This window comes from Phocoena sinus, chromosome 21 (genome assembly GCF_008692025.1).
Source record: "Phocoena sinus isolate mPhoSin1 chromosome 21, mPhoSin1.pri, whole genome shotgun sequence".
NCBI classification, from domain to species: Eukaryota; Metazoa; Chordata; class Mammalia; order Artiodactyla; family Phocoenidae; genus Phocoena; species Phocoena sinus.
Window position 1 is genome coordinate 22,974,158 of NC_045783.1, and position 23,045 is coordinate 22,997,202.

Below are 23,045 nucleotides of genomic sequence, written 5' to 3' on the forward strand. Positions count from 1 at the left end.
CAGGCAGATGTGGCGAAATGGAGACCTGAATTTGGAGTCTGAACCTCTGGGATCTAGTCTTTAATCTTTTCCTCCATAACCCACAAGTCTTCAGCAAGTGCCTTAATCTTTCTAATCTTCACTGTCCTCACTAGTAAAACTTAGATGCTGAGACCGTCTTTACAGGGTTATTGTGATAATTAGGTAAGACCATGCATGTGGAAAGTGCATTCTATCCAAATCCAAGGGAATACAGTTATTATGAGATAACTCGATCCACACAGCCCTCATACTGGGCCGGTCAGAATAAGGTCTGTGTGTCACTTTTACATCTCACAGCCTTAGGAATTAGCTGTATGTTTGACCAGCTCAATATCAGTATTAAACAGACAGATTAATTGACTTCAGTAGTGGATAATGACTGGTAGCTGCAGATAAAATAATTGTGTGAGATATCTGAAATTACATAAAGTTACTTAAGCTGTTATTTATTGGTCATCATCCTTTGATACATATTTTACCTTTTTTCCTCTGGAGAGCTCAGTCAGCTCTCTGTGTGTCTTTGGGCCTTTTTACATAGAAAGAACTTACCACTTCAGTTTTTCCAAAAGGAGAAACAAAGACATAGTTTAAGAAGTTTAAATAAAAGTTACAGATTTCATGAGAGTATATATTAATGGTAATGTGCATTATCCTGTTTAGTGTTTTTGTATTATAATGCCTTATATTATTTTTTAATATACATCTACACAAGACAACTAATTTTTTTGCTCTTCAGTAGATATAAGGCATTGATATTTATTTACCACACAGCATGTAGTTTTCTATTATCTCATAAGAGTAAATCAATTTGCTGAGTTTTCTCTCTCAAATTTTTCATTTTTTAATGCTTTCTCTAAAATGTATAATGTTAGGGGGATTTCATGACATTATCGTACAATTAAATTGCTCTAACTGGAACCCAAACACGTTTCTCTTCTCCCTACTTCCCAACTTTCTAAAATTAAATTAGGGCCCTTGCAGTGTTTTTATGTTGCATTTGTCATTTAAAGCATTTTGTGTTGCAGCTGAATTTTGAAACCATAGTAAGTTGACCCCTGGAAACATTCCAGCAGAGTTCAATTCCTTTTCTAGACCTTCTAGTTCAATGCTTTGCTCTTATGTATCGTATAGGACTGAGCTGTAGCTTATTTATTGTATTTGTCAGCCTTAAATTTCAGTTACTTGTTTTGCCCCAGTGGTGTGGCTATTTAAAAGATTAAAGAATTGTGTTTTTAGTCTACTTGGGTAGCAGCATATTTCCTGTTTATTGCTGTTTCAGATGTTTGTCAGCAAATTTAATAAGCACGTAATTGGTTTCTCTAAGCATAAACTATAAATTTAATATAAAGAAAGTTTAATAATACATACCATTATATGATTCATTTTATACACACACACATAATTTTCCTTGGACTATCTAATTTTGGAAGCCTATACAAATTAGTCTACCAAATTATATTATACTGCCAACACAAATGGAGTAGAATAAAACTAATCATCAGGAACCTAGTTTAAACACCCCATAACCTTACAGGGGAGAAGCTTGAAATTACTCCGTGCTTTTGGGTTAATTGAACAAAAATAGCTATTCTTTTCAACATATATCCTTTGAATAAGGGAGATAAATCACTGGGGTCTGTTTTGTTTTAAGTGATTTTGATAGTGCTACAAATGTTACCTATTTTTATCTTTTGTGTTAGAATCAATTTTATAATCATGATATACCTCATTCATAATCCCCAAAAGATCACAAAACATGGCCTGTTCTCAGAAGCCCTAGTCTGGTTATGCTCTTTTTTGTTGTTGTTGTCTTTATATTGTCAGAGCAAATATGGAAGCTTTCTTAGAAGTTGTCTGATTTGTATTTTCCTCTGTTTTCTGAAATCAGTTTTCCTAAAATTAACAAGTATTTGTATTATATTTAAAAAAACACCAAAAAATACTTTAATACTACCTCAGAAGAAGTACCTATTCTTTTTGAAGTGAGTGTCTTCAAGAGAGCAAAGAAAATATTAAGGAATTTTAAAGGAAAATTTGAAGAAACATGCCCTAAATTCTATCCTGGGATACTTCTGTCCTGACTTTCCCCATCTCTTCCCATTCTCATGAAATTCAGCTTCAGATAGGTATTCAGCAAATGTTTAGTTGGTGGGTGAGTCGGTAAGAGAGAGTAAGTGAATAAGTAAATTACCCCCTTACCTGTGCTCTGACCTTTTGTGTGAAACCATTTACAGAACATCATTATTTAGATATTGTACCTCAGAAACCACATACCCCAAGTGAACCTTCCTTATAGTTTCATTCCTAATTAAACTTCTGCTACTCAATTTCTGTTAATGCTTCCATCTACCTTTTTTTTTTCTTAATCTTCTAGACCAAATTAAAAAAGAAAAAAGGCAGTTACCTTTGACTCTTTTTTTCATCTTTCTTCCTCTGTGGTTAATTTGTCTTTCTAAAACCTGATTCTTTTGCCTTCAAAATTTCTCAAATTTAGCTCTTTTCCGTTCTTCTCTAACCATCACAGTTGAGGATCTTATCACCTCATGCCCAGGTTATTAGTTAATGTGTCTGCAGCTGACATTTCCTCCACCCACTAAGTCATTTTGGCTCGACAGACTAATTTTTGTAAAATGTTTTGTTATGTTACTTTCCCAAAGGCTGAAGAAAGAACATTGAGAATCTTTGAGATGAGTGTTTTCAATAAATAGATCAGGTTGCAATAGGTTAGAAAGAGAAATGGGAAGATAAAGAGAAGCAATGGTTATAGGTTGCTGGTTTGAAAAGTTTGACAGACAGGTTAGCCCCTTATTAGGAAACTTGGAGTCAGGTAATAGTTTCATCTTATATGTTTATTTTTAAGATAGATCTGAATATAAGGCTGAATAAAAAAAATTTTTAAGGCTCCCATGAAGAATTACAGGGTAACAGAATAATTGTGGAATTGATGTTTTAGAGGAAGCAAAGAAAAGATGAAGTCCAAAATACAGGTGGAGGGGTGCAATGAATATTCTTTTTTTATAGAAGAAACTTCTGTTAAGGATGAGAATAGAGATATAGAGGGAATGAAATGTTAAATAAAAACAAGTGTACCTGAAGGAGCTTTACCAAATAATCTCATTCTTACCTCTTGGCATCCTTTTGTTTTTCTTCAGCATGTGGACATCGCAGCGTTACTGATAAAATACAACACATGTGTAAATGCAACAGACAAGTGGGCATTTACTCCTCTTCACGAAGCAGCCCAAAAAGGCAGGACACAGCTTTGTGCCCTACTCCTGGCACATGGTGCAGATCCAACTATGAAGAACCAAGAAGGCCAGACACCTTTAGATCTAGCAACGGTAAGTCCTCATTTCAAAATATTTAGACTTGCTTGTTATACTTTCAGAAATGACAGTAAATTCCAGGACTTAACAGGTTTACCTCTAGTGGTGCATATATCTCTCGGAAGAAGAACAAATTTCCTTCCTTATGAATTTTTTTAAGTTCTCATTTTTATATAATTTAAAACTATTAAGGCAAACTAAGCAGTAAGTTAATTTTTTTTTTGCCATACTTAACTTGGAGGGAAAACATGAATCATAGAAAAACTTGTATATAGATTGTATTCGTAAAATATCTTAACACCTTCTACTTTGGCTTATTATTCTAGAGCATCTGATGTTCATGGTAATTTACCTGAGGGGGGTGAGATAGTCAAAGAAAAAATTATCTTCTAAGCAGTATATCATTCTTCTGAAGATGGAAAAGTAAACTGATATACTGTAGAAATAGTTTCAAAATCAAGAATTAAATTTTTGTGGTTAAATGATATTTAACTACAGAATTAAACACAGTAAAGAAACATCTTTCCTGAATTTTCTGGAAATCAGGGAGTTACTGTATGGACACATAATTTAGAATTTTTTAACCAAAAAACTTTTCTAAGCCACATTCTGTTTTATATATCTGTTGCTGAGTAACAGTTTTCAAAACACTTAGTAGCTTAACCAAAACCAAGTGAGTGGCTAGTACAGTGCCACTCACAGTTATAATTCCTCACAGTCCTCTGGGTTGACTGGGCTCAGCTAGGCAGTTCTGCTGTTCTGCCAGCTCCCTTTAGCTGGGAGCTCAGCTGAGGCTGCAGCATCTCAGATGGCCTTAAATCCTACAGTACCTCTCTCTGCGTAGTATCTCACACTCAGTGGTCTAGTTCGAATTTCTTTACAGCATGGGAGGATGACTTCTAAGAGAAAAAAAGTAGAAACTGCCAATCCTTTTAAAGCCTGGCTCAAAAGCCTCAGAACATCACTTCCTCTACATTCTATTGGTCACAGAAACTCATAGGCAACCCAGATTCCAGGGAAGGGAGGTGCCACCTCTGATGGAAGGAGGGGCACAGATGTACATGGAAGAAAGGATAGCTGGCTCTCTTTGGGGACAATCTCCCACATACTCTAACGACAGTTGTGCCTAGCAGACTGTAGAGTTCGTGAATAAGCTAGCCAAAATAAGTGCTGTCCCTTTAAAGTTTCACCAGATTTTAATTGTACATTAAATTATTAAGTATGCACTAAATAACTGAACAAAAATTATTGTAGTTGTTAAGCATAAGCAACACATACTATGTATGGAAACTCCTTCTAAAGAAGAGATGATTGAAATCAGCATTCTAAAATGTGCTCCTTTTTAGATGAAAGATGAAATACTTTGTTTTTTTAACTCTATTCAAATCTTTGTTAATTTACATGTCCTTTGAATACATGTGTAATAAGTATGAACAATTGTGTGCACACTTTTCATTTAGTGTTAAAAAGTATTTCTAGGCGTCAATATAGTTCACATTCTTGGATTTTTTTCAGAGTCAACTTTTTTCTGTGTGTGCGGTGAGAATACTTAAGATCTACTCTCAGCAAATTTCAAGAATATAGTACAGTACTTATATAAGTACTTACAGTGCTTATTAACTGTAGTCACCAAGCTGCACATTAGATCTTCAAAAGATGAAATTTTTTTTTTAAATTGTATAGTTTCTCCATTCTACCTATTGAAACTACTGGGACTCTTTGGAGCTGTGGATCAGAGAAGGAAGGAGGAAGGAATGATCAAAACCCAATAGGGAATAATGGAGCATTCATTAAAGAAAAAATTCACTAAGCATTTTGTCCTTAGTGAGAAACTTATTGTTTTAAAACGTAATTTTTTTGTGTTATTTTATTTTGTTTATTTATTTTTTTAGGCTGACGATATCAGAGCTTTGCTGATAGACGCCATGCCCCCAGAGGCCTTACCTACCTGTTTTAAACCTCAGGCTACTGTAGTGAGTGCCTCTCTGATCTCACCAGCATCCACCCCCTCCTGCCTGTCTGCTGCTAGCAGCATAGACAACCTCGCCGGCCCCTTAGCAGAATTGGCAGTAGGAGGAGCGTCTAATGCCGGGGATGGCGCAGCAGGCACAGAAAGGAAGGAAGGAGAAGGCAAGTACACCTGTGAACGCGTATTGGTTTTGCGGTTTTAAATGAACAGATTCACTTTTCTATTGGTAATTATTGAACACCTCACTTAAAGACATCCTGTCTGTAAGCTTTCATGTACACAACAGCTTATAAGAAATATGTCTTCGTAGAATAAATTCTTTGGCATCTACTTTGTTCTTACTTATGTATATCCCAGTATATCCTTTTCCAACCATATTATCTTATTGAACTGAGTGAGTCTTATTACTGAAATTATATCAGAAAAATACTGAGAGATTATGTAAGAAATGAAAACTGAAACAATAGCTGATAAATGAAAGCTGAAACAATAGCTGATAAATTTGGATTTTTAAATTCCACTGTTAAATATTTCACTAAAAGCATTATATTATGCTTTATAAAATTAATATAAGTACTACTGATAAGATAAACTCTGCATTTATTTCCCCATCAAATTCAGAGGTAACTTGAAGTAAAATCATCTGCACAGCCAAGGGTGTCAAAGAGCCGCGGCTTTAAATAAATACTGGAACTTCCTTTAGATTGATAAACTTCTTTCTGAAAAACTTTAATGTATGTCTGTTTTAGTTGCTGGTCTTGACATGAATATTAGCCAATTCCTGAAAAGCCTTGGTCTTGAACACCTTCGGGACATCTTTGAAACAGAACAGGTAAGCTCTCATATATAGTTGAGTCTTTTTAATTTAATATTAAGAGTTATTAATTGCCACTTGTTCTTTCTTTTTTTGCTTCTTCGCTGCTCTTTTAAAACTCAAAACAAATTTCTGAAAAAGCTAGAGGAATCTAGTATTTTATGCTTCTTTCCAAAATTGTCTAACAGATGATTAGAGTCTGTTATTTTGTTGTATCTTTATAAGCAGTCTGGCTCAATATGTTTTATTACATATCAAAACTTAGGCCATGAAACCCCTGCAAAAGAATGTTTTCAAAATCTTTCCTCATTATTTTGTTTCCAAAAAGTGTTAGCCAGTATTCATCTCATTTTATTACTAATGTGACTAGACTCCATTAAAACTAGTGAGAAATTTTTATGTTAACTATTTAGCAAAATCTTCATGAAGCAATTATCCATTACTGGATAGCAAAATAATTCTTGGGCAAGTGTACATTTTAAAAATTGCTTCTTTATGAAGTTTCCATTGTCTAGGTGGAGCCTAAAATAATGCTGAACCAAAACTTGGCCATATGCTTATAGACTTAGCCTATTTTCAGATGTATCTGAAATGGCTGTGAAGGTCTTAGTATGAAGTCATCATTAGGGTGTTTATGAATTAAGATCCTTCTGTTTGTCATTCTGTTTTTATACAGGATAATGAGTTTTTAACTTATCACTGTATGATTTTATTACCATTAACTATCAAATAATAAATTCCTGAGTTTGACTTGACTGTTACTAATACACATAGCATCTTAGAATGGGAAAGATCTTTAGAGGTCACAGTCATTCTCCCAGATGTAGGAATTACCCTTTTTATATCCATGTAGGACAATAACTTGTTACAATTTGGGCAGGTATGATAAAATGCTTGTAATTTAAAGTACACCCAAATCTGCCCCATGTATAATCTATTAATCTTATGTTTACATTTTACCCTGTTTTGCACAGAAATCTAACCTCTGGTCTACATATTAGACTAGCATTAGTTTCATAGGGCTGCCATAACAATTTCCCACAAATCTGTGGCTTAAACAACAGAAATTTATTCCCTCACAGTTCTGGAGGCCTGAAGTTCAAAATCAAGGTGCCGGCAGGGCTGCACTCCCTACAGAGGCTCTAGGGGAGAATCTGCCCCATGCCTCTGCCAGCTTCTAGGCCCCTTTGGCTTCTGGCCACATCCTTCCAATCTCTGCTTCTATCTTCACCGTGCCTTCTCTGTGTCTGTCTTCTCTTTTGTGTGTCTTTTGTAAGGACACTTGCATTGAGTATAAGGCCTCCCCATATAGTCCTAGATGATCTCCTTATCTCAAGATCCTTAACTGAATTTACATCTGCAAAGATGTAAAAAAAGTTTTTCAAAAAAGATTCTTTGCAAGTTCTGGGGATTAGAACATGGACATATCTTTCTGAGGGCCACCATTCAGCTCACTACAACATAATATAGCCCTTCTTATATTTCTAAGACCTAGTGAACTTATCGTGGATTTACCCTTCCAACCACCCACCCACCCACCCACCCTTACAGAGTTTCTCCTAATTTAGCATAAATTCACCTTCTGTTTCAGTTATTCTTTATGTGGATATAGTGTCCAAATTCTTCACTGGCCTCTTTGCCCCATCTGATTTCTTTGTTAGGCATATAGTCAGTTTAGAGTTAATTAAAAACTCCAGGTCTTTTTCATATCAATTACGATATTAAGATTTTCTAATGTCTTTTTTATTTTAGCTGAATTTCTTCATATTATATATTGTAGTTGATCTTTAATGCTCTTGATGATCAAAACAGTTGGGTAGAAATAGCACTGGACTAAAAGAAGACCTTGATTCTGATTAAGGCATTTAACCTATCACTTGCCTGACCTGTAAAATATAATAATACTTTCAAAAGTCCAGATAGTTAAAATTCCCAGTCAGATGCTTCTGTGCCAGTCTTTAAAATATACTTTAATGAAATATCAGTTGTATCTTCTGTCTGGTGGGGAGGACTTCATAAACTGCTATAATAATTTCCTTTTCCTTTAAGCTGCACCTGCCATTGATTCACCCTCTGGTTTGGAGATTTCTTATGAGAATAGCCTAAACAGTAAGACTCCTTTTCCCTTATCCTTCCCTTGAAGGTATTAAAGCTGTTTTAGAAGCAGTATCCTCTGCTAAAGCCATATTCCAGCCATCTCCCTTCTTCCCAAATCATATCCACAGTAACTGAAATTTCACATATCTTTGCTTAATAAAAACAGACGCTAATTCAAATAATTCCAGTTAACCGTTTTTCAAGAGTTCAGTTTCTACTCTTTTAGTCAGTTCGCATCATAATTTTATGTTTTCTTTTTTCTGTTTTACTTTATATATTCTCTTTTATAGTAACTGATTTCCTGTGGCCTGGTTATCTCACTTTATTGATTTTAATAGTTTAATAGTTTAGTCTTAACAGTTGGTCCTTTTGACAGCTTATCCTGGTTTCATCAGTTTCATTGTTATCTTTTTCACTTCAGTTTTGTTCTGAGTAAATGGTTCCATTGATTTTCCTTTTGCCAGAATAATTTCTGTATCTTTTTTTTATCAATATGTTGACTCTTCCATTTAATGTCTATTACCTAGCATAGCTCTTTCCTCCAGACAAATGATATCACCATTCATTGTGTTGAACTCTGTGTGACTGTCTTTTGGCCCAGTCTTCAAGCAATCAAAGTTTTATTTTGACTACAATTGTTACTTGACTAGCCTTTAGTTATAGAGTAATACCTTCTGTAACCCTTTACATAACTTACCCAGAGGATTTTCTGCCATTAGCATTCTATGTCAGTCCGGTAATATATGATGAGGGCCAGGTATTTGTGAGGTGAGGGAAAGTGTTAGGGTGTATGTATAGCCATTTAGTTCATGTTTATTGAGCTGAAGGCAGAGGCGTCCTGTTTTCCTGAGATGCTTTGACACATAATATCTTATTGCCTCTGTTCCTACTGATAGATTCTTCTCTCTCAGTGGAGTGGGGAACATAGTTCTTTTATTTCTGGTTCCAGGGAAACTTCCTTCAGAGCATCATAGCCTCACCTCTTACCTTCACAGTTATTCTCTCTGAAGTCTCTTAACTAACTTGACTTGTTTGTCTTATATAGTTTGCTAGTTCTATATTAAATAATATATACCTATGTCCTTTATAGTTAGTTAAGTATAGTACCAGTGTCACTTTGGCCCTTCCTCTATAACATAGCTTCCTGACTAGAATACTTTTTCTGTGGGAAAGACTGATTTGATTTACATTGCAATTCCTGGAACATAAATGCCGTGACTTGGAAGATTCCTTGTGAACATGTTTATGGTCCACATATATATTTTCATGAAAAGTAACCATATAAATTTTTACTTCAGAATCTAAAGACAAAGACATGGACTCAAGAAATTCATTATGAACATGATTGTAAAGTTAGTTCTAATTGCTGTTACTCTAGCCTGCAATCTTTTAAGCCCAAGTAAAAGAAAGGCCTTTTTCATTAAAACTCCAATTCTTCTCACTCCACCCCAGAGGAAATGAATAAATCTTAGAAACAAGAGCCAGCCCTTCTTAAAGTAACACTCTTGAAGTGACATTTGCTTTATGTGCAAGATGACTTAGCTGATACATGGATAATATTTATTTTAAAGATTATAATTTGGTTTTAATGTGTGCTAACTATAAATAAGTGGCCCAACAAACTTATAATTTCCTGGATGTAACTAAGTTAGGGTTTTGTGTTTTTTTGAAGTGAGTTAATTTAAAGATAATTTTCAGAAAAATATTTCTAGCAGTATAAAAGCCTTGAATCTTGGAGAAACATACCTAAAATCCAACTAGCCTGTTTTACTTCCAATTATTTCCATTTCTTTTATTAACACAATAATCTCATATTCACTTAGCTTCAGAATTTTGGAATAATCTTTACCCCCATTCTTTTTTTTTTCTCTAACCGTTTCTATTTAGGCCCTGTCATCTGTCCCTTTGAAATTGCTCTCCGATTCATCCCTTCCAGTCCGCTCCACCCTGTCATCATCTTGTTCACAGTCACTTTCCCTTCCAGATCTGCCCTTCATACCACCATCCTCCTGAAAGACACCTTTGTGTTGCTCTGCTGAAAAGGTGTTCTTGGACATTTTGGACACTGTCTTAACTTGGTGTGTAAAGCCCATTAGATCTGCTTTTAGCCTGCTGCTCTGTCCATCCCTTCTTTTATTCCTGTATATACATTATACGCTAATCATTATGAACTTTATTACTAGAGTCTCTCAAATGTTCTATAGTCTCTCACTTGATTTTCCTTTTGCGCATGGTCTTCCATTTGTCTTAAACACCCTTCCCTTCTTCCTCTGCCTAAGTCCTCTTCCTTAGCTGAATTATTACTTTCTTCTAAGAACCTTTCCTGATCCCCTTCCTAGTCCTTTCTTTGTTCCCTCCCCTACTTGTAGCCTCAAGCCAGTAAGTAATCTTCCTAAGAGTTCCCATAGGGGTTCCTCGAAAACAAGCTTTACCAAGCTTTACCAAATATTTGTGTTTACCTTTTATCTCCTTGGTAGAGGAAATAACATGATCTGTAGTGGTAGGATTCTGTTTGTTCCCTGGCTCCACTCTTTTACTGCCAATTTGGACCACTTATTTACCTTTCTGAGCTGAAGTGGGTTGTTTTAGAATTAAATGAAATGTTTAATTAGTTACTTTTTTGGAAATATCTAGCATACAGAAGGTACTCATTAAATATACTATGTATGAATGAATGATTAGTGAACATAAATCTAAATTCTTTAGCTTGTCATTTAAGGTTTTCCAGTTGCCAATTCCAATAAATATGAGGACAAATAGGGTACCACGTAACTCAAAGCAACTAAATTTAATGTTTAGTTATTTTAGCTTTTTAGTCATCCTTTTTAAGAAAAAATAAGCAAGAGGAAAGACAAGTATGGCAATACATTTCAGCTCTTCTGTGTAGTATTTTCATGGCTTCACTGTGCCTTAATTTTCTCATAAGGACAGTAGTAGTATTTCATGAGTCATTGTGAGTATTAAATGAGGTATTCATTTCATTCACGATTGGAGCTATATATAATGAACAAATGTGTCAAATGTTCTCCATTTCTTCTCTAGAAGCTAATACTATGTTTTGCTGGCCTGGTTTCTGCTTCTTTCAGACATACACTATATGTATCAATTCAGAAAAGCTAAGGACTCTTTAAATTGAAGCTACCACATAGATAAGAGATCCTGTTTTTATGTCAACCTTATGTGAAGTTTAGAAGGAAAAAAGAATGGAATATCAGTATAGTAAACCTTGTGCATGGTTTCCAAATTATATTAAAATCACATCTAGCTAAAAATGTAAAGACTCCTATTATGTTGTGATCTATTCCATCTCAAAGATGCATATTTCAAAACTGTTGCTTTTTAAAAGCTCTGCTGAAAACTTCCTTTGGGTGATTGGAAGTGAACTGCCCATTTTGTGCAATGGAGCGATTATTTCTTAAATGGCCACTTAGGAGCAATAAAGTAAATTATTTCCAAGAATGAATGATGTATGCTTTTTGCACTGAGGAGATCGGACTCATTATATAGTATTTCATTTTGACAATAAAAACCATCGGAGCTCCAGGCCTAATATGTTAGTTTTTTAAAATGCTATGTGCAAGGATAAAGGTAGAGAGAACTATGGATAGATAAAAATATCTTGTTTGAGTGGGAAAAAGAGTGTCTCTCAAAGGATTTCTCCGTTTCCAGAGGAAAGAGAAAATCAATGGCTAATCTTGTGAAGTAGTATTTGGGCTGTCAGAGGGGCCAGCTTCTTCTGAGCTGAAAATTGCAGTTCATCCCTCAAGAAATGTGGCCGCCCAGGACTTCACCCTGTGCCTTCAGAGCACTGCCACTGGGTGACGCTAGAGTCACCGTTCCTTTTAGTCAACAAAGGAATCTGGTAATTTTGAGTCGTGGCAGCTAATCATCTCCATCTACAGGGACGAATAACCAAAAATTTAAAACCATTGGTTCTGTACAAAAATAGAATGTATGTTAGGCTTCAGGGATTGTTAGATCTGAGAATTTAGAAGAGACCTTAAAAACCATCTATCTACTCTCTTTTTTCTTCTCCAAATTGGAATTCTTTATATAGTTTCTATATAAAATGGTCTGTAATCTAACTAAATGCTTGTGATATAAATCTTACTACTTTCTAAAGCAGCCTTTTCCATGCTCGGATACTTCTAGGAAGTTCCTTCTTATTTTTATATAAATGCTACTTCCCTAAAGCTTCTCCTGTTTCAGTATGCTGAACACCTCTCCCGTTCCCTACCATTCACCTCTGCTACCTTCTGGATATTGGGATCTGGTATTTCCCCATTTTCAGGCTACTGGTTGTTCCCTCTTATATCTTGAGGCAAGCAAAATGTGGTAGAATTAAATAATCAAAAGGAAAAATAGCAATGACCATTTTATACTTCTATAGCATTATTTCTCCCATTTTAATTCTCCATTGACTGAAAGCAAATTAGGGAGTATTTCAAGTGAGCAAAAAGCTGATAAGTTTATGGGGGCAACTTTAAGAAGATTATCAGTTCATGCTTATAAAGGAAACAGAAGAATTTTCTTAATTTGACTGGATGCTATAGCATTGAAGGCAAATGGAAAAGTTTTCATCATCTGAGGAACTGTTAAAGATGTAGCAATTAATTTTGATTCGTTTTTCAGATTACACTAGATGTGTTGGCTGATATGGGTCATGAAGAGTTGAAAGAAATAGGCATCAATGCATACGGACACCGCCATAAATTAATCAAGGGAGTAGAAAGACTCTTAGGTGGACAACAAGGTAAGCTATTAAAAAATAAATAGATTTCAGAAATTAGTGGTACAAGATAAGTGTCCAGGCTGGCATTTGCTCGGGTGGCCTGACCCCAGAGCTCGTGCACTCAGCTGGGGTGGCACCTCCTGCCTCCCCGTCTCCATCCTTGACCTCGCTCTCCCTCTAGTTGCTTTAGCTAGAAATCAGAGTCACTCTTCCCTCTTCCCCAACACTTTGTATCCTAAATATCTCTGGAATCTGTGCTTCTGTCCTTTCCCACTGCTGTCACCTAATCCCTATCGCTGTCATCTCTGTCCTGGACTCTCACAACCACCTTCCAGCTTATCTCCGACAGTCACCTTTGCCACCCCTCTGGTACCTTCCCTACACTGTAACCAGAAGACACTTTTCAAAATGACTATATGATCATATCATTCCAGGGCTTAAAACCCTTCAATAGAACACTGTTGCTTTTAGGATAAAATCAGATGTTCATAGCATGGCTTTTCATAATCTGACCTTTCTCTCTTACCTTATCTTGTATCTTTTCCCCTCCCTCACAACTGTCAGCTCAGTCTTTTTCCATTGTACTTCGCTGTTACACGCCTATCTTTCTCCTTTGTGTGCCTCCCTGTTCTCTGTTTGTTAGAAGTGCTTTCGCTATAGGAAAGCAAAGGAAGAGAAAGGAAAAAACTTGAATTAGTCATTTAGTCTGCAGAGGTAATAAAATTGCAAGAGTGACATGAAACTAAACATTAACAGATGTTGAGCTTGAGTCTTGCTTATTTGTACTAAATCAACACGGGTAATGAAATTAACAAGAACAATGTATTTTAAACTTATTATAAGTGACCATTTCAAGTCATCTCACAGATAATAATTCTTTTAGAGGATAATTCTTATATTTTAGACCACACTACATTGTAATCACACTGTGTTTTCTTTTGTATCAGCATCATGTATGTTCATGATTGAGTTCAGTTCAACAAATAATTGTTGAGCCTGCTGTGTGTATGTACAAGGACCTCTGTAAGAACAGATCAAATTGATCCCCAAACACATCTCCATTACTTCTCTTGTCTTTGGATGTACTTGCTTAATACAACCTTATATATTAGGTTCAAATTGCACATACATTAGACTTGTTCCAAAATATCTATTATTTATGACAAGTGTTCCCCAAAATAGAGCCTGAAGAGTGTGGACCTTTGTTTAATATGTTAATTTTTCTTTCCTGCAGGCACCAATCCTTATTTGACTTTTCACTGTGTTAATCAGGGAACTATTTTGCTGGATCTTGCTCCAGAAGATAAAGAATATCAGTCAGTAGAAGAAGAGGTAATTGTACATGAAAATTTTTAATTATCTTTTCCTGAAATCTGTGCTGAGTCTTAGACTCATCAGTGACACAGTATAATAGAATTGAACTTTTGAAAACAACAGGAGGAATGTCTTCAGAATTACACACTGGCGTATCTTCAGAAAGTTACTCTCTTTTGTTCTATAGATGCAAAGTACAATTCGCGAACACAGAGATGGTGGTAATGCTGGTGGCATCTTCAACAGATACAATGTCATTCGAGTAAGTTTTTAAAATTTCAGGGTGAAAATTGGATTGCACAGCTTGCCTGAATATCAAACATAGGCTGGGGCAGCTGGCGCTAGTGAGGCAACATGGCGATAAGACTCCCAGCTCACCCACTAATATGGACCATAGCTGACAGTAATTTCTGTTATCACTATTTCAAAGTAGCATTAAAGGCCTGGATTTTCCATCTAGTTGAGTCAGTGTTTATATCAGTATGCATGTATCTCTTAATCTCAGTATCTTATTTATAACATGGAATAAATGACTGCCGTATGCTTTTTTTCAGAGGGGTGTCATGAAGATGAATAAAATCAGTTGAGAACTGGGCTAACCCTTTGGGCTAATGGACCTATTGAAATTACACCAGTGCACATCAGAATTACCTGGGGAGCTTTTTGAAAGTACAGATTTATAAGCCCCTGTATCCCGAAATTCAACAAGTCCTCAGTTGATTTTGAGGTATAGCTAGGTATGGTGCAGAATAACAAACAAAAACTGTAGCTGAAGCTTATGTCACTGAAAGCCAGCGCATTAACTGAATTACACCGGCCTGGCAACTTTATCGCTTTTAAATAATGTTTTAAGCAAACAAAACATAAAACAAAAATTGAACCTCCCTAAAGGAAAACATACTTCTTATTTTAAATCATAAACTACCAATTAATAAACATTTCGCTAATTCACTTCTTTCTTCCTCATCCTTAAAGATTCAAAAAGTTGTCAACAAGAAGTTGAGAGAGCGATTCTGTCACAGACAGAAGGAGGTGTCTGAGGAGAATCACAACCACCATAACGAGCGCATGTTATTTCACGGTGAGTGTCCCGACAGTCATTATCTCTCTGGGCGTTTGCAAACTCCAGTAGCGTGAAAAGCCTGTGTTACTGACTATATTAGTGTTGTGTTAAAAATGGTTTGCTCTGATTTTTTTTTAACTACATGTTGGTACCAGCTTTCTAATGCATTACATGTTAGTACAGGCTTTCCAAGGCACGTACAGTGAAAGTAATTTATCTGAAATTGTCTCAGAACTTCAACTGCACAGTGAACCATCTAGATAGTGAAATACTCTTTTTGTTGTAGTTTAGCATAATTGTTTTAGTTTATTAGATTATCTGTTTTTGCTTAAAGTAGGACTGGGTGTAAAATAATCTGTATCTTCAAAGCCACGTTGTACTTTGCTATCTAAAATCTCATGCCATCTGCAAAATCCATATAACACCCTTGCTCGGTGAACACTATGGGTTCCTGATAAGATTCTAGTACATGATAATAATTTATGTAAGTAGACCATCTTACAAAATAAACTTTTCATTTAGGCGTTATTAATTAGTATTAATCTGCCAAGTGCAAATAGTATGCAGCTAATTGAGATTCTAGAAAAGCGCTCAAAACTGATCTTTCTGTCTTTATATTTTTAGGTTCTCCTTTCATTAATGCCATTATTCATAAAGGGTTTGATGAGCGACATGCATATATAGGAGGAATGTTTGGTGCCGGGATTTATTTTGCTGAAAACTCTTCTAAAAGCAACCAGTACGTTTACGGAATTGGGGGAGGAACAGGCTGCCCCGCGCACAAAGACCGGTCGTGTTACATATGTCACAGGTGAGCATCTTGTCTTTTGTGTAATGGTTGCTGTCCTCAAGTCATGAACCAGCTTGGTTTCTCAGGCTCTGCAGAAGTCACAGGTCATCCTCAGTCTTACTCCTAATGAGTCAGGCTGTTTTGGGGTTGGATAGGAATAGCTGATCAGCCCCTGCCCCAATAGGAGTAGTGACAACAGAGCTGACAGCAGCGGTAAAAGCTAGTCATAGGTTACAGTGAAGCTCCCTCCATTTTGGCTTTCTCCCTGGGTTCCAATTTCCTTGCTTCAGATTCAGAACAAGGTTGAGAATTATTTCTGGAGAACAAAGAACCTCTAGCTCCAGTCACATTTGAACTAAAGTCACATTTGAACTAAAGCACATAACTTCTATAAACAAGTAGAACCTTTAATTTGCTGACTTTGCTAGTGATATTTTAAGGCAGGGTATATAATTAGTTAGAAGTCCAACCTCAGAATATAACTTTGGAATTAATAGTAAACAAATGAATATTTGCTTTTTAAATGGGATTTTAAAACTCAGAAATTTGAGAGAATGTTATAAACTCTCAGAAGTCAGTGAAAAACATACCATTCCCTTTCCTGTCGTTGGAAAAGATACAAAAAGAATTGTGCTGTACAAAGATTGCAACTTATTGCATTTCTCTTTAGATTAACCAGCTGCATTATTTTTGCAAAGTCAAGTTAGTAAGATACCTTGTAATCCAGTTGAAACCTCAGAAAGACCCATATAACCATGAAATTCATTATAGTTGTTCACCTTAAAACTTCTCTCTCTCAGTTTTGTTGTGAAAAAAATTGTAGCCATCAGCAGTTCTAAGACAGATGCCCTATGTCCAGAAGAAAACTTCTTTCTATTAAGGTCGCTGTGGTTAATAACACATAAAAATTCCCAGGGATATATAATTGCAGAAATTTCCCTTTGTTGCTTCAAACCTAACTCCTAAATAACAGTAAAAATGAACGTAGATGTGGACTAACAGTTGCTTATTTAAATTAGGCACACATGTTTATGTCTTGGCCAGGATTTCCTAGAAAACAGAGCCTGAAGCAAAAGCTTATGAACTAGCACTTTCCTGGCAAGTGCAACCTCAGGGAAGCAGGAGTGAGGGCACAGAAGGAAGTGAGGTGGATAAAGAGGCAGAGCAAAGACCGGGAGGTGCACCGGTGAGCTGGCCACGGTCTCATAACCAGTGCAGTCGGTTGCTCAGTCCATGAGGCCTGGACTCATACGGTCTGAACTGTTACATCTCAGAGCAGTACATCATGAGGGAAGAGAGCTGAATTTATGTGCTGGCGCCTGTCTTGCACTGGTCAGCATTTGCCCCACAGGGCGTTGGTGTCCCACCTTGGGGCCGCTGCGTCTGCAGGATGCACACACAAGGCACAAGGCAAGCCGGTGAGCAGACGTGAGCTAGTACCAGCCTCGCGGGCCAGCCAGGCAGGTCCTGCATCTTTTGTCTCCACAGCAACAGGGACACCCTGGGGCAGGAAGCAAAAGTCAGAAAGCGAGGGCCTGTCAGGTCAAGCTTTGAGTGACATACGGACACTGGGAGTAGCCATGGCAGTGGGCCCAGCGGGCTGAGCGGGCAGAGTCCAGTGACACTGTAGCGCCACCACAGTGTGGAGATAGAGCTCAAAAAGCTTCCTTCTAATGCAGATCCAAATGTTTTCCTCTGGGACCCACAAGAGGATACAGTTGATGCCCAGCCAGCATCCCAGAGGGTCATCAGTAGCATCACACTAAAAAAGCCAGCCCAGGCAGGACTCAGTTAAACTGGGTCTGGCACAGTTTTTACTCAAAGTAATATCTCTGATGAGTCACAATGCAAAGATCATACTCCATTACTAAAAATAAACTATTTGATTGAATAACAGGTATTTACAGTTAACAGCGTGACCAATCTTATAGCGTAGTTAAAATATTTATTAAAATGTTTGTTAAGGGTTTGCAAACTTTTATTTTAAAGAACTACAAAGTAAGTTTTTTAGGCTTTGCAGGCTGTATGATCCCTGTCACAGTGACTCAGCTCTGCCCTTGTAGTACAAAAGCAGCCGTGGTCGACATGTAAATGAACGTGTGGCAATGTGTGGGAATGTGTTCCAGAATGTGTTCCAGTAAAGTTTTATTTACAAAAACAGGTGGCAGACTAGATTTTGGCCCATACTTTGCCAACCCCTAGTTTATGTAATACACTTTCTTTCCAATCAGTCTTTCTTCTCCTCTATAATATTTAACAGCTGCCCCAATTCATGTTTCACTCAGGTAGTATAATTTCCAGACATACAGTTAAGCTAAGTATTTTTATATATAACCCCCTTTTATTATTACGTATCTTATCCCAGTTTTTGCTTCTTCATAATGAGTAATAAGCCTAATCTTAATTTCAGATGCTGCTGCCATCTGCTTATTTTCTTCACTTTCTTCCTATCCAGCCACGTGCATCCTTCCAGAAGACAGTTTTTGCTAGTATTTGTCCTTTTTCCACTAGTCAAAAACTTGCCAAGTGTTTTCTATGATTGATTTTTAAACCACACCAAAACTTTAAATGTTAAGTATAACTATTGAGCCTGCTAACAGCTTATAGTAAATCAGTATATCAAATCTTATCCTATTCCTACTCATAAAATCAAAAGTGACATTTAAATTAGCTTGCCTTATATTAACTGCTTTTGAAAAAATCAGTAAAGCTAACAGTTATGTCATTCTAAGTTTGCTTTCCTTTTTTCTTCAGACAAATGCTTTTCTGTAGAGTGACCCTTGGCAAGTCCTTTCTGCAGTTCAGCACCATGAAAATGGCTCACGCCCCCCCAGGCCATCACTCCGTCATTGGGAGGCCGAGTGTGAATGGGCTGGCCTATGCTGAATATGTCATCTACAGAGGAGAGCAGGTATGGTGCTCTTGGAATAAGCATGACCAAGCTACCATAAACGGTTGATTCAGAATGCGGAGACCACGTAAGAGTTGAAGAAAGCCATTTCATGAAATATCCACCACATAGTTTGATAGCATTAGTTGATTCAGTTCAAAATGAGCATACCAAAATTCTTTGATATCATCTTTATACGTAGATCCCATCATTCACCTGTCAGCCAGGTAATACAGTGTAAACAAGATGGTGGCTGAGAAATAAAGGTGTGGCATCTCGTGCAGCTCTTGTGGCCTGCTGTTCTGAATTAATGCTTTGTATCTTTCATGCCTCCGCATGGCATGGAGAGCTAAGAGTAGCTGCCATTCAAAGATCTTCGTGAGGTACTTGCCACAGGCTGGTCACATGAGTTGATCAGCGTACTTACACAGAAGAATAGCTTTCTGAGTCTTAAAGCTACAGTACATTGAATTCTGCCAAATGCTTGAGGCTCCAAGAAAAAATTGTCAACAAACAGGAAAACTTTCTATCATTTTCAATCCAGGCCTTAACTCTCACAATACTGCTGAATGCCTACTAATCTGTCTAGAAACAAAAATCAATTTGTCTGAACTTAATTGAATTTCAAATGGATACTTTAACTACACTGTTAGAGAAAACTAAAAAAGGAGAAAGAAGAAATTAACTATACACAAGTAAACTATGAAAACTATTTTCTTATATGCCAACAATCTTGGGCCGGGTCAGGTGTGGAGTAGGGGAAGAATTGCAAACAAATCCTGGGTTTCATTTAGTAGATCTGTTGATTGTGGTGGTTTGGGCAAAGCATTGAAACTCTTTTAGCTGTATTCTAGGATTGAGCAAATGAGTAAATGTGTTGATGTGTTAATTTTGGGAGCTGGGTTCTCACTGTGGAAGAAAAGACATATAAATATGGAAAGGGGAAAGGTAAGAATGACGCTAGGGACGGACTGAAATTGGAGATATCGATATGAACTGATGCTTTCTAGTATTTGTATGTTTGTACACATGTAAATAATATGTATGTATAGGTATATTTGTAAGAGGTATATGTGTAAGAGATATATGTAAGCATGAGTATATATGTGCATGTATTTCTTAGCACTGTCTGCTGAAAGCAAAGAAACCCCAGTAGCAATAAACACACCTAAAGCCCAGATCTTGGTCTCCAATACCAACCCCCACTAAAAGGAACTTTGGAGAAACAGCTAATTCCAGGGCTGGAGCAGAATAGGAACAAGATGAGCCCGGAACAACATCTTGTTATAACAGAAAGTAATGAAGTGCTCAAAAGCAATGATGGGAGCATGTCACAAGGACTCAGAGCTGGCTTGAAGTGGCTCCCACTGGCCAAATCTGGGATAGTTTGAACATCAGAATAAGTACAGTAATAAATTTTAAAACATTGGAAAGAATACGAATTTATGTTTCTATACTGATAACAAATAGATAAATAAATAAATGAAGGGGAAAGGAAGGCTCTGCTTACAGTAGAAAGCCAAGGGCAGGTGGTAGATAAGGAGGGAGTACTAGATTTGCAGCCATCATGGTAAAGATTAGATCAATGGATGCTAAATGTAGGGGATAATTTTGATACGGAGAGGAGGATTGTGCATGGTCTTCTTATTAGTTACAAAGGACGGGGGGAAACCCACAGTAATTATACTTTGGAGAAAGGGGGCAGTACCTTGCCCAGATGATCAGAATTAACATCACCAATGAGGGACAGATACACACACAGTGTGCCTCCAGATGTCATATTCTGAGAAGAGCCAAAATCATCTATGCAGTGTTCCAGCCAAGAATGTATGACCTCAGTCTAATCAAAATGAAGAATGTTCTATTAAAAAAAAATTGAGGGGAAGACTGGATTCTTCAAAAAATGTCAATGTTATAAAAGAGAAAGGCTTTGAAAACTTTCAGATTAAATGAAACCCAAGAGACAGGACAACTAACTTCAGATTCTGCCCCCAAATTGGATCTGGTACTAGAAGAGAAAGGACACCATTATTAGATCAACTGATAAAATTGAAATATGAACAGTAGGTAGATAAAAGTATTATGTCAGTATAAAATTTATGTAAGAGAATATCCCTATTCTTAGGAAGTAAATACTAGCATATTTGGGGATAAAGAACCATGATGAGGTATATTATTTACTCTCAAATGGCTCAGGGAAAAACGTAACTGAATCTATCTGTCTTTCTGTCTGTCTGCCTAGTATATATAGAGGTGGGGGAAGTACACATGATAAAGCAAATGGGATAAGTAAAACCTTAACAATATTTGGATGTAGGTAAAGGGTATACAGGTATTTTAGGTACTAGCTTAATTTTTGCAACTTAATATGTTTTGCAGTTGTTTCCAAATAAAAGTTTAAAAACTACCAAAGAATAAATTTGTCAGATTTTTCTTTTTAAATCAGAAACTCCCTACTTCTAGAGAAAACACTTTCACTTTGACTCAGTAATTCCACTTTTAGAAATTTGTTTTAGATATAATCAGTGATGATCACACCCAAAAAAAACCCTACAAGAAGGTTCATCGCTGTGTTGATTATCATAATGAAAATTTTAAACAACCTAAATATTCAACAGAAAGAGAATGATTTAAATGAATGTTAGTATATTTATGTGCCTGTGATTTAAAAAGTATATTTACATGGTATATGCTAAACACAGAATCAACCAAAACATAAGAGCGGTTATCTCTGGGTATTGAGATTATAGGTGATTTCAGTTTTCTCTACCATACACTTTTCAAGATTTTGTAAGTTAGCTATGGGAAATAGAATTTCTTTCACATTTGGGTGGAAAGAAATAATAAGGGATACTAATAATAGGTTTACATTTGTAGTATTTGCTGATCTTTCAACCATTTCCTAAGTAGTTTGACTTGATAACTTGTTTAGATTCCCTTGCTAAAAGAATTTTAGAGAATGATGTGGTCCAAATCATATTTGAAAGAAAAAAGTACCTTGAAAACTGAAATGTGTGTAGTAGCTGTTTTGTTTCAGGGGAGCATACCTGTGCTTCCATATCCAGGTGCTTCCCACATGGACAGTGTTTACTCTAATGTCTACTAATTGAGTCGCTGCCCATGAGCAATTTCTCCTGATTTATGGTGGACTTTTCCTTTGGTAACTTTTCTTTCATTCCCCTTAGTGATACCTTAAATCATCTTTCACCCTTAGTATCAACACTTTCAAGAATATGTAAATGTTTTATTCAGAGGGTTGGTTCGAGGAGTATTATTTATTTATTTATTTATTTATTTTAAAATTATTTATTTATTTTTGGTTGTGTTGGGTCTTCGTTTCTGTGCGTGGGCTTTCTCTAGTTGCAGCGAGCAGGGGCCACTCTTCATCGCGGTGCGCGGGCCTCTCACTGTCGCAGCCTCTCTCGTTGCGGCCTCTCTTGTTGTGGAGCGTAAGCTCCAGACGCGCAGGCTCAGTAGTTGTGGCTCACGGGCCCAGTTGCTCTGCGGCATGTGGGATCTTCCCAGACCAGGGCTCGAACCCGTGTCCCCCGCATTGGCAGGCAGATTCTCAACCACTGCGCCACCAGGGAAGCCCCGAGGAGTATTATTTATTATTGGTGGGATTATTTGTTTCTTTGGAATTGAAAAGATGTGTTGAAAAATAACTACACTGTGCTTGAAAGAAAAGTAGTTCTGATTTTAGTATATGACTGGACTTAGAGTATCAGGAATTTTTTGTGCGTTGTACTATAAGCTTCACATTAAATTAGACAATAGAGGAGGTATTCTCTGGTCATTGGCCGCTTCAGACATGTGGCCTGTTTTACTGAAATGATATGAACAATGCAGAGTTATGTAACTTGGAGAATAGAAGACTACGCAGTGATTTGTAGGATGATTTTCAAATGCACAAAATCATTCAAGGGAGCATGTTTCTTCACCTCTGTGGAGAATTAACTGAAAGCATTTGAGTTTAAGTTGTAGCATTGAGGATTTGGGTTAAGAAGAATTTTCTGAAATTCAGTTACT

At 36.7% G+C, this 23,045-nt stretch overlaps 1 protein-coding gene across 2 annotated transcripts in view; it reads left to right on the forward strand.

Annotated features, from left to right (window-relative positions):
• TNKS (tankyrase) overlaps nt 1-23,045 on the forward strand; it is a 180,694-nt gene that overhangs the window by 149,087 nt on the left and 8,562 nt on the right. Inside the window, exons 18-26 of one of the 2 annotated variants that reach the window (XR_004347856.1) lie at nt 3,174-3,362; nt 5,240-5,477; nt 6,066-6,148; nt 12,860-12,980; nt 14,232-14,291; nt 14,461-14,535; nt 15,249-15,354; nt 15,961-16,147; nt 18,881-19,037. Coding sequence is in view for 1 of the 2 variants with exons in the window: in XM_032618357.1 (XP_032474248.1) it covers nt 3,174-3,362; nt 5,240-5,477; nt 6,066-6,148; nt 12,860-12,980; nt 14,194-14,291; nt 14,461-14,535; nt 15,249-15,354; nt 15,961-16,147; nt 18,881-19,037 (1,254 nt within the window). In the remaining variant the exon portion in view is untranslated. Of the gene's footprint in view, nt 1-3,173; nt 3,363-5,239; nt 5,478-6,065; nt 6,149-12,859; nt 12,981-14,193; nt 14,292-14,460; nt 14,536-15,248; nt 15,355-15,960; nt 16,148-18,880; nt 19,038-23,045 lie in introns of both variants that reach the window. The other variant, XM_032618357.1, reaches the window with a different exon arrangement.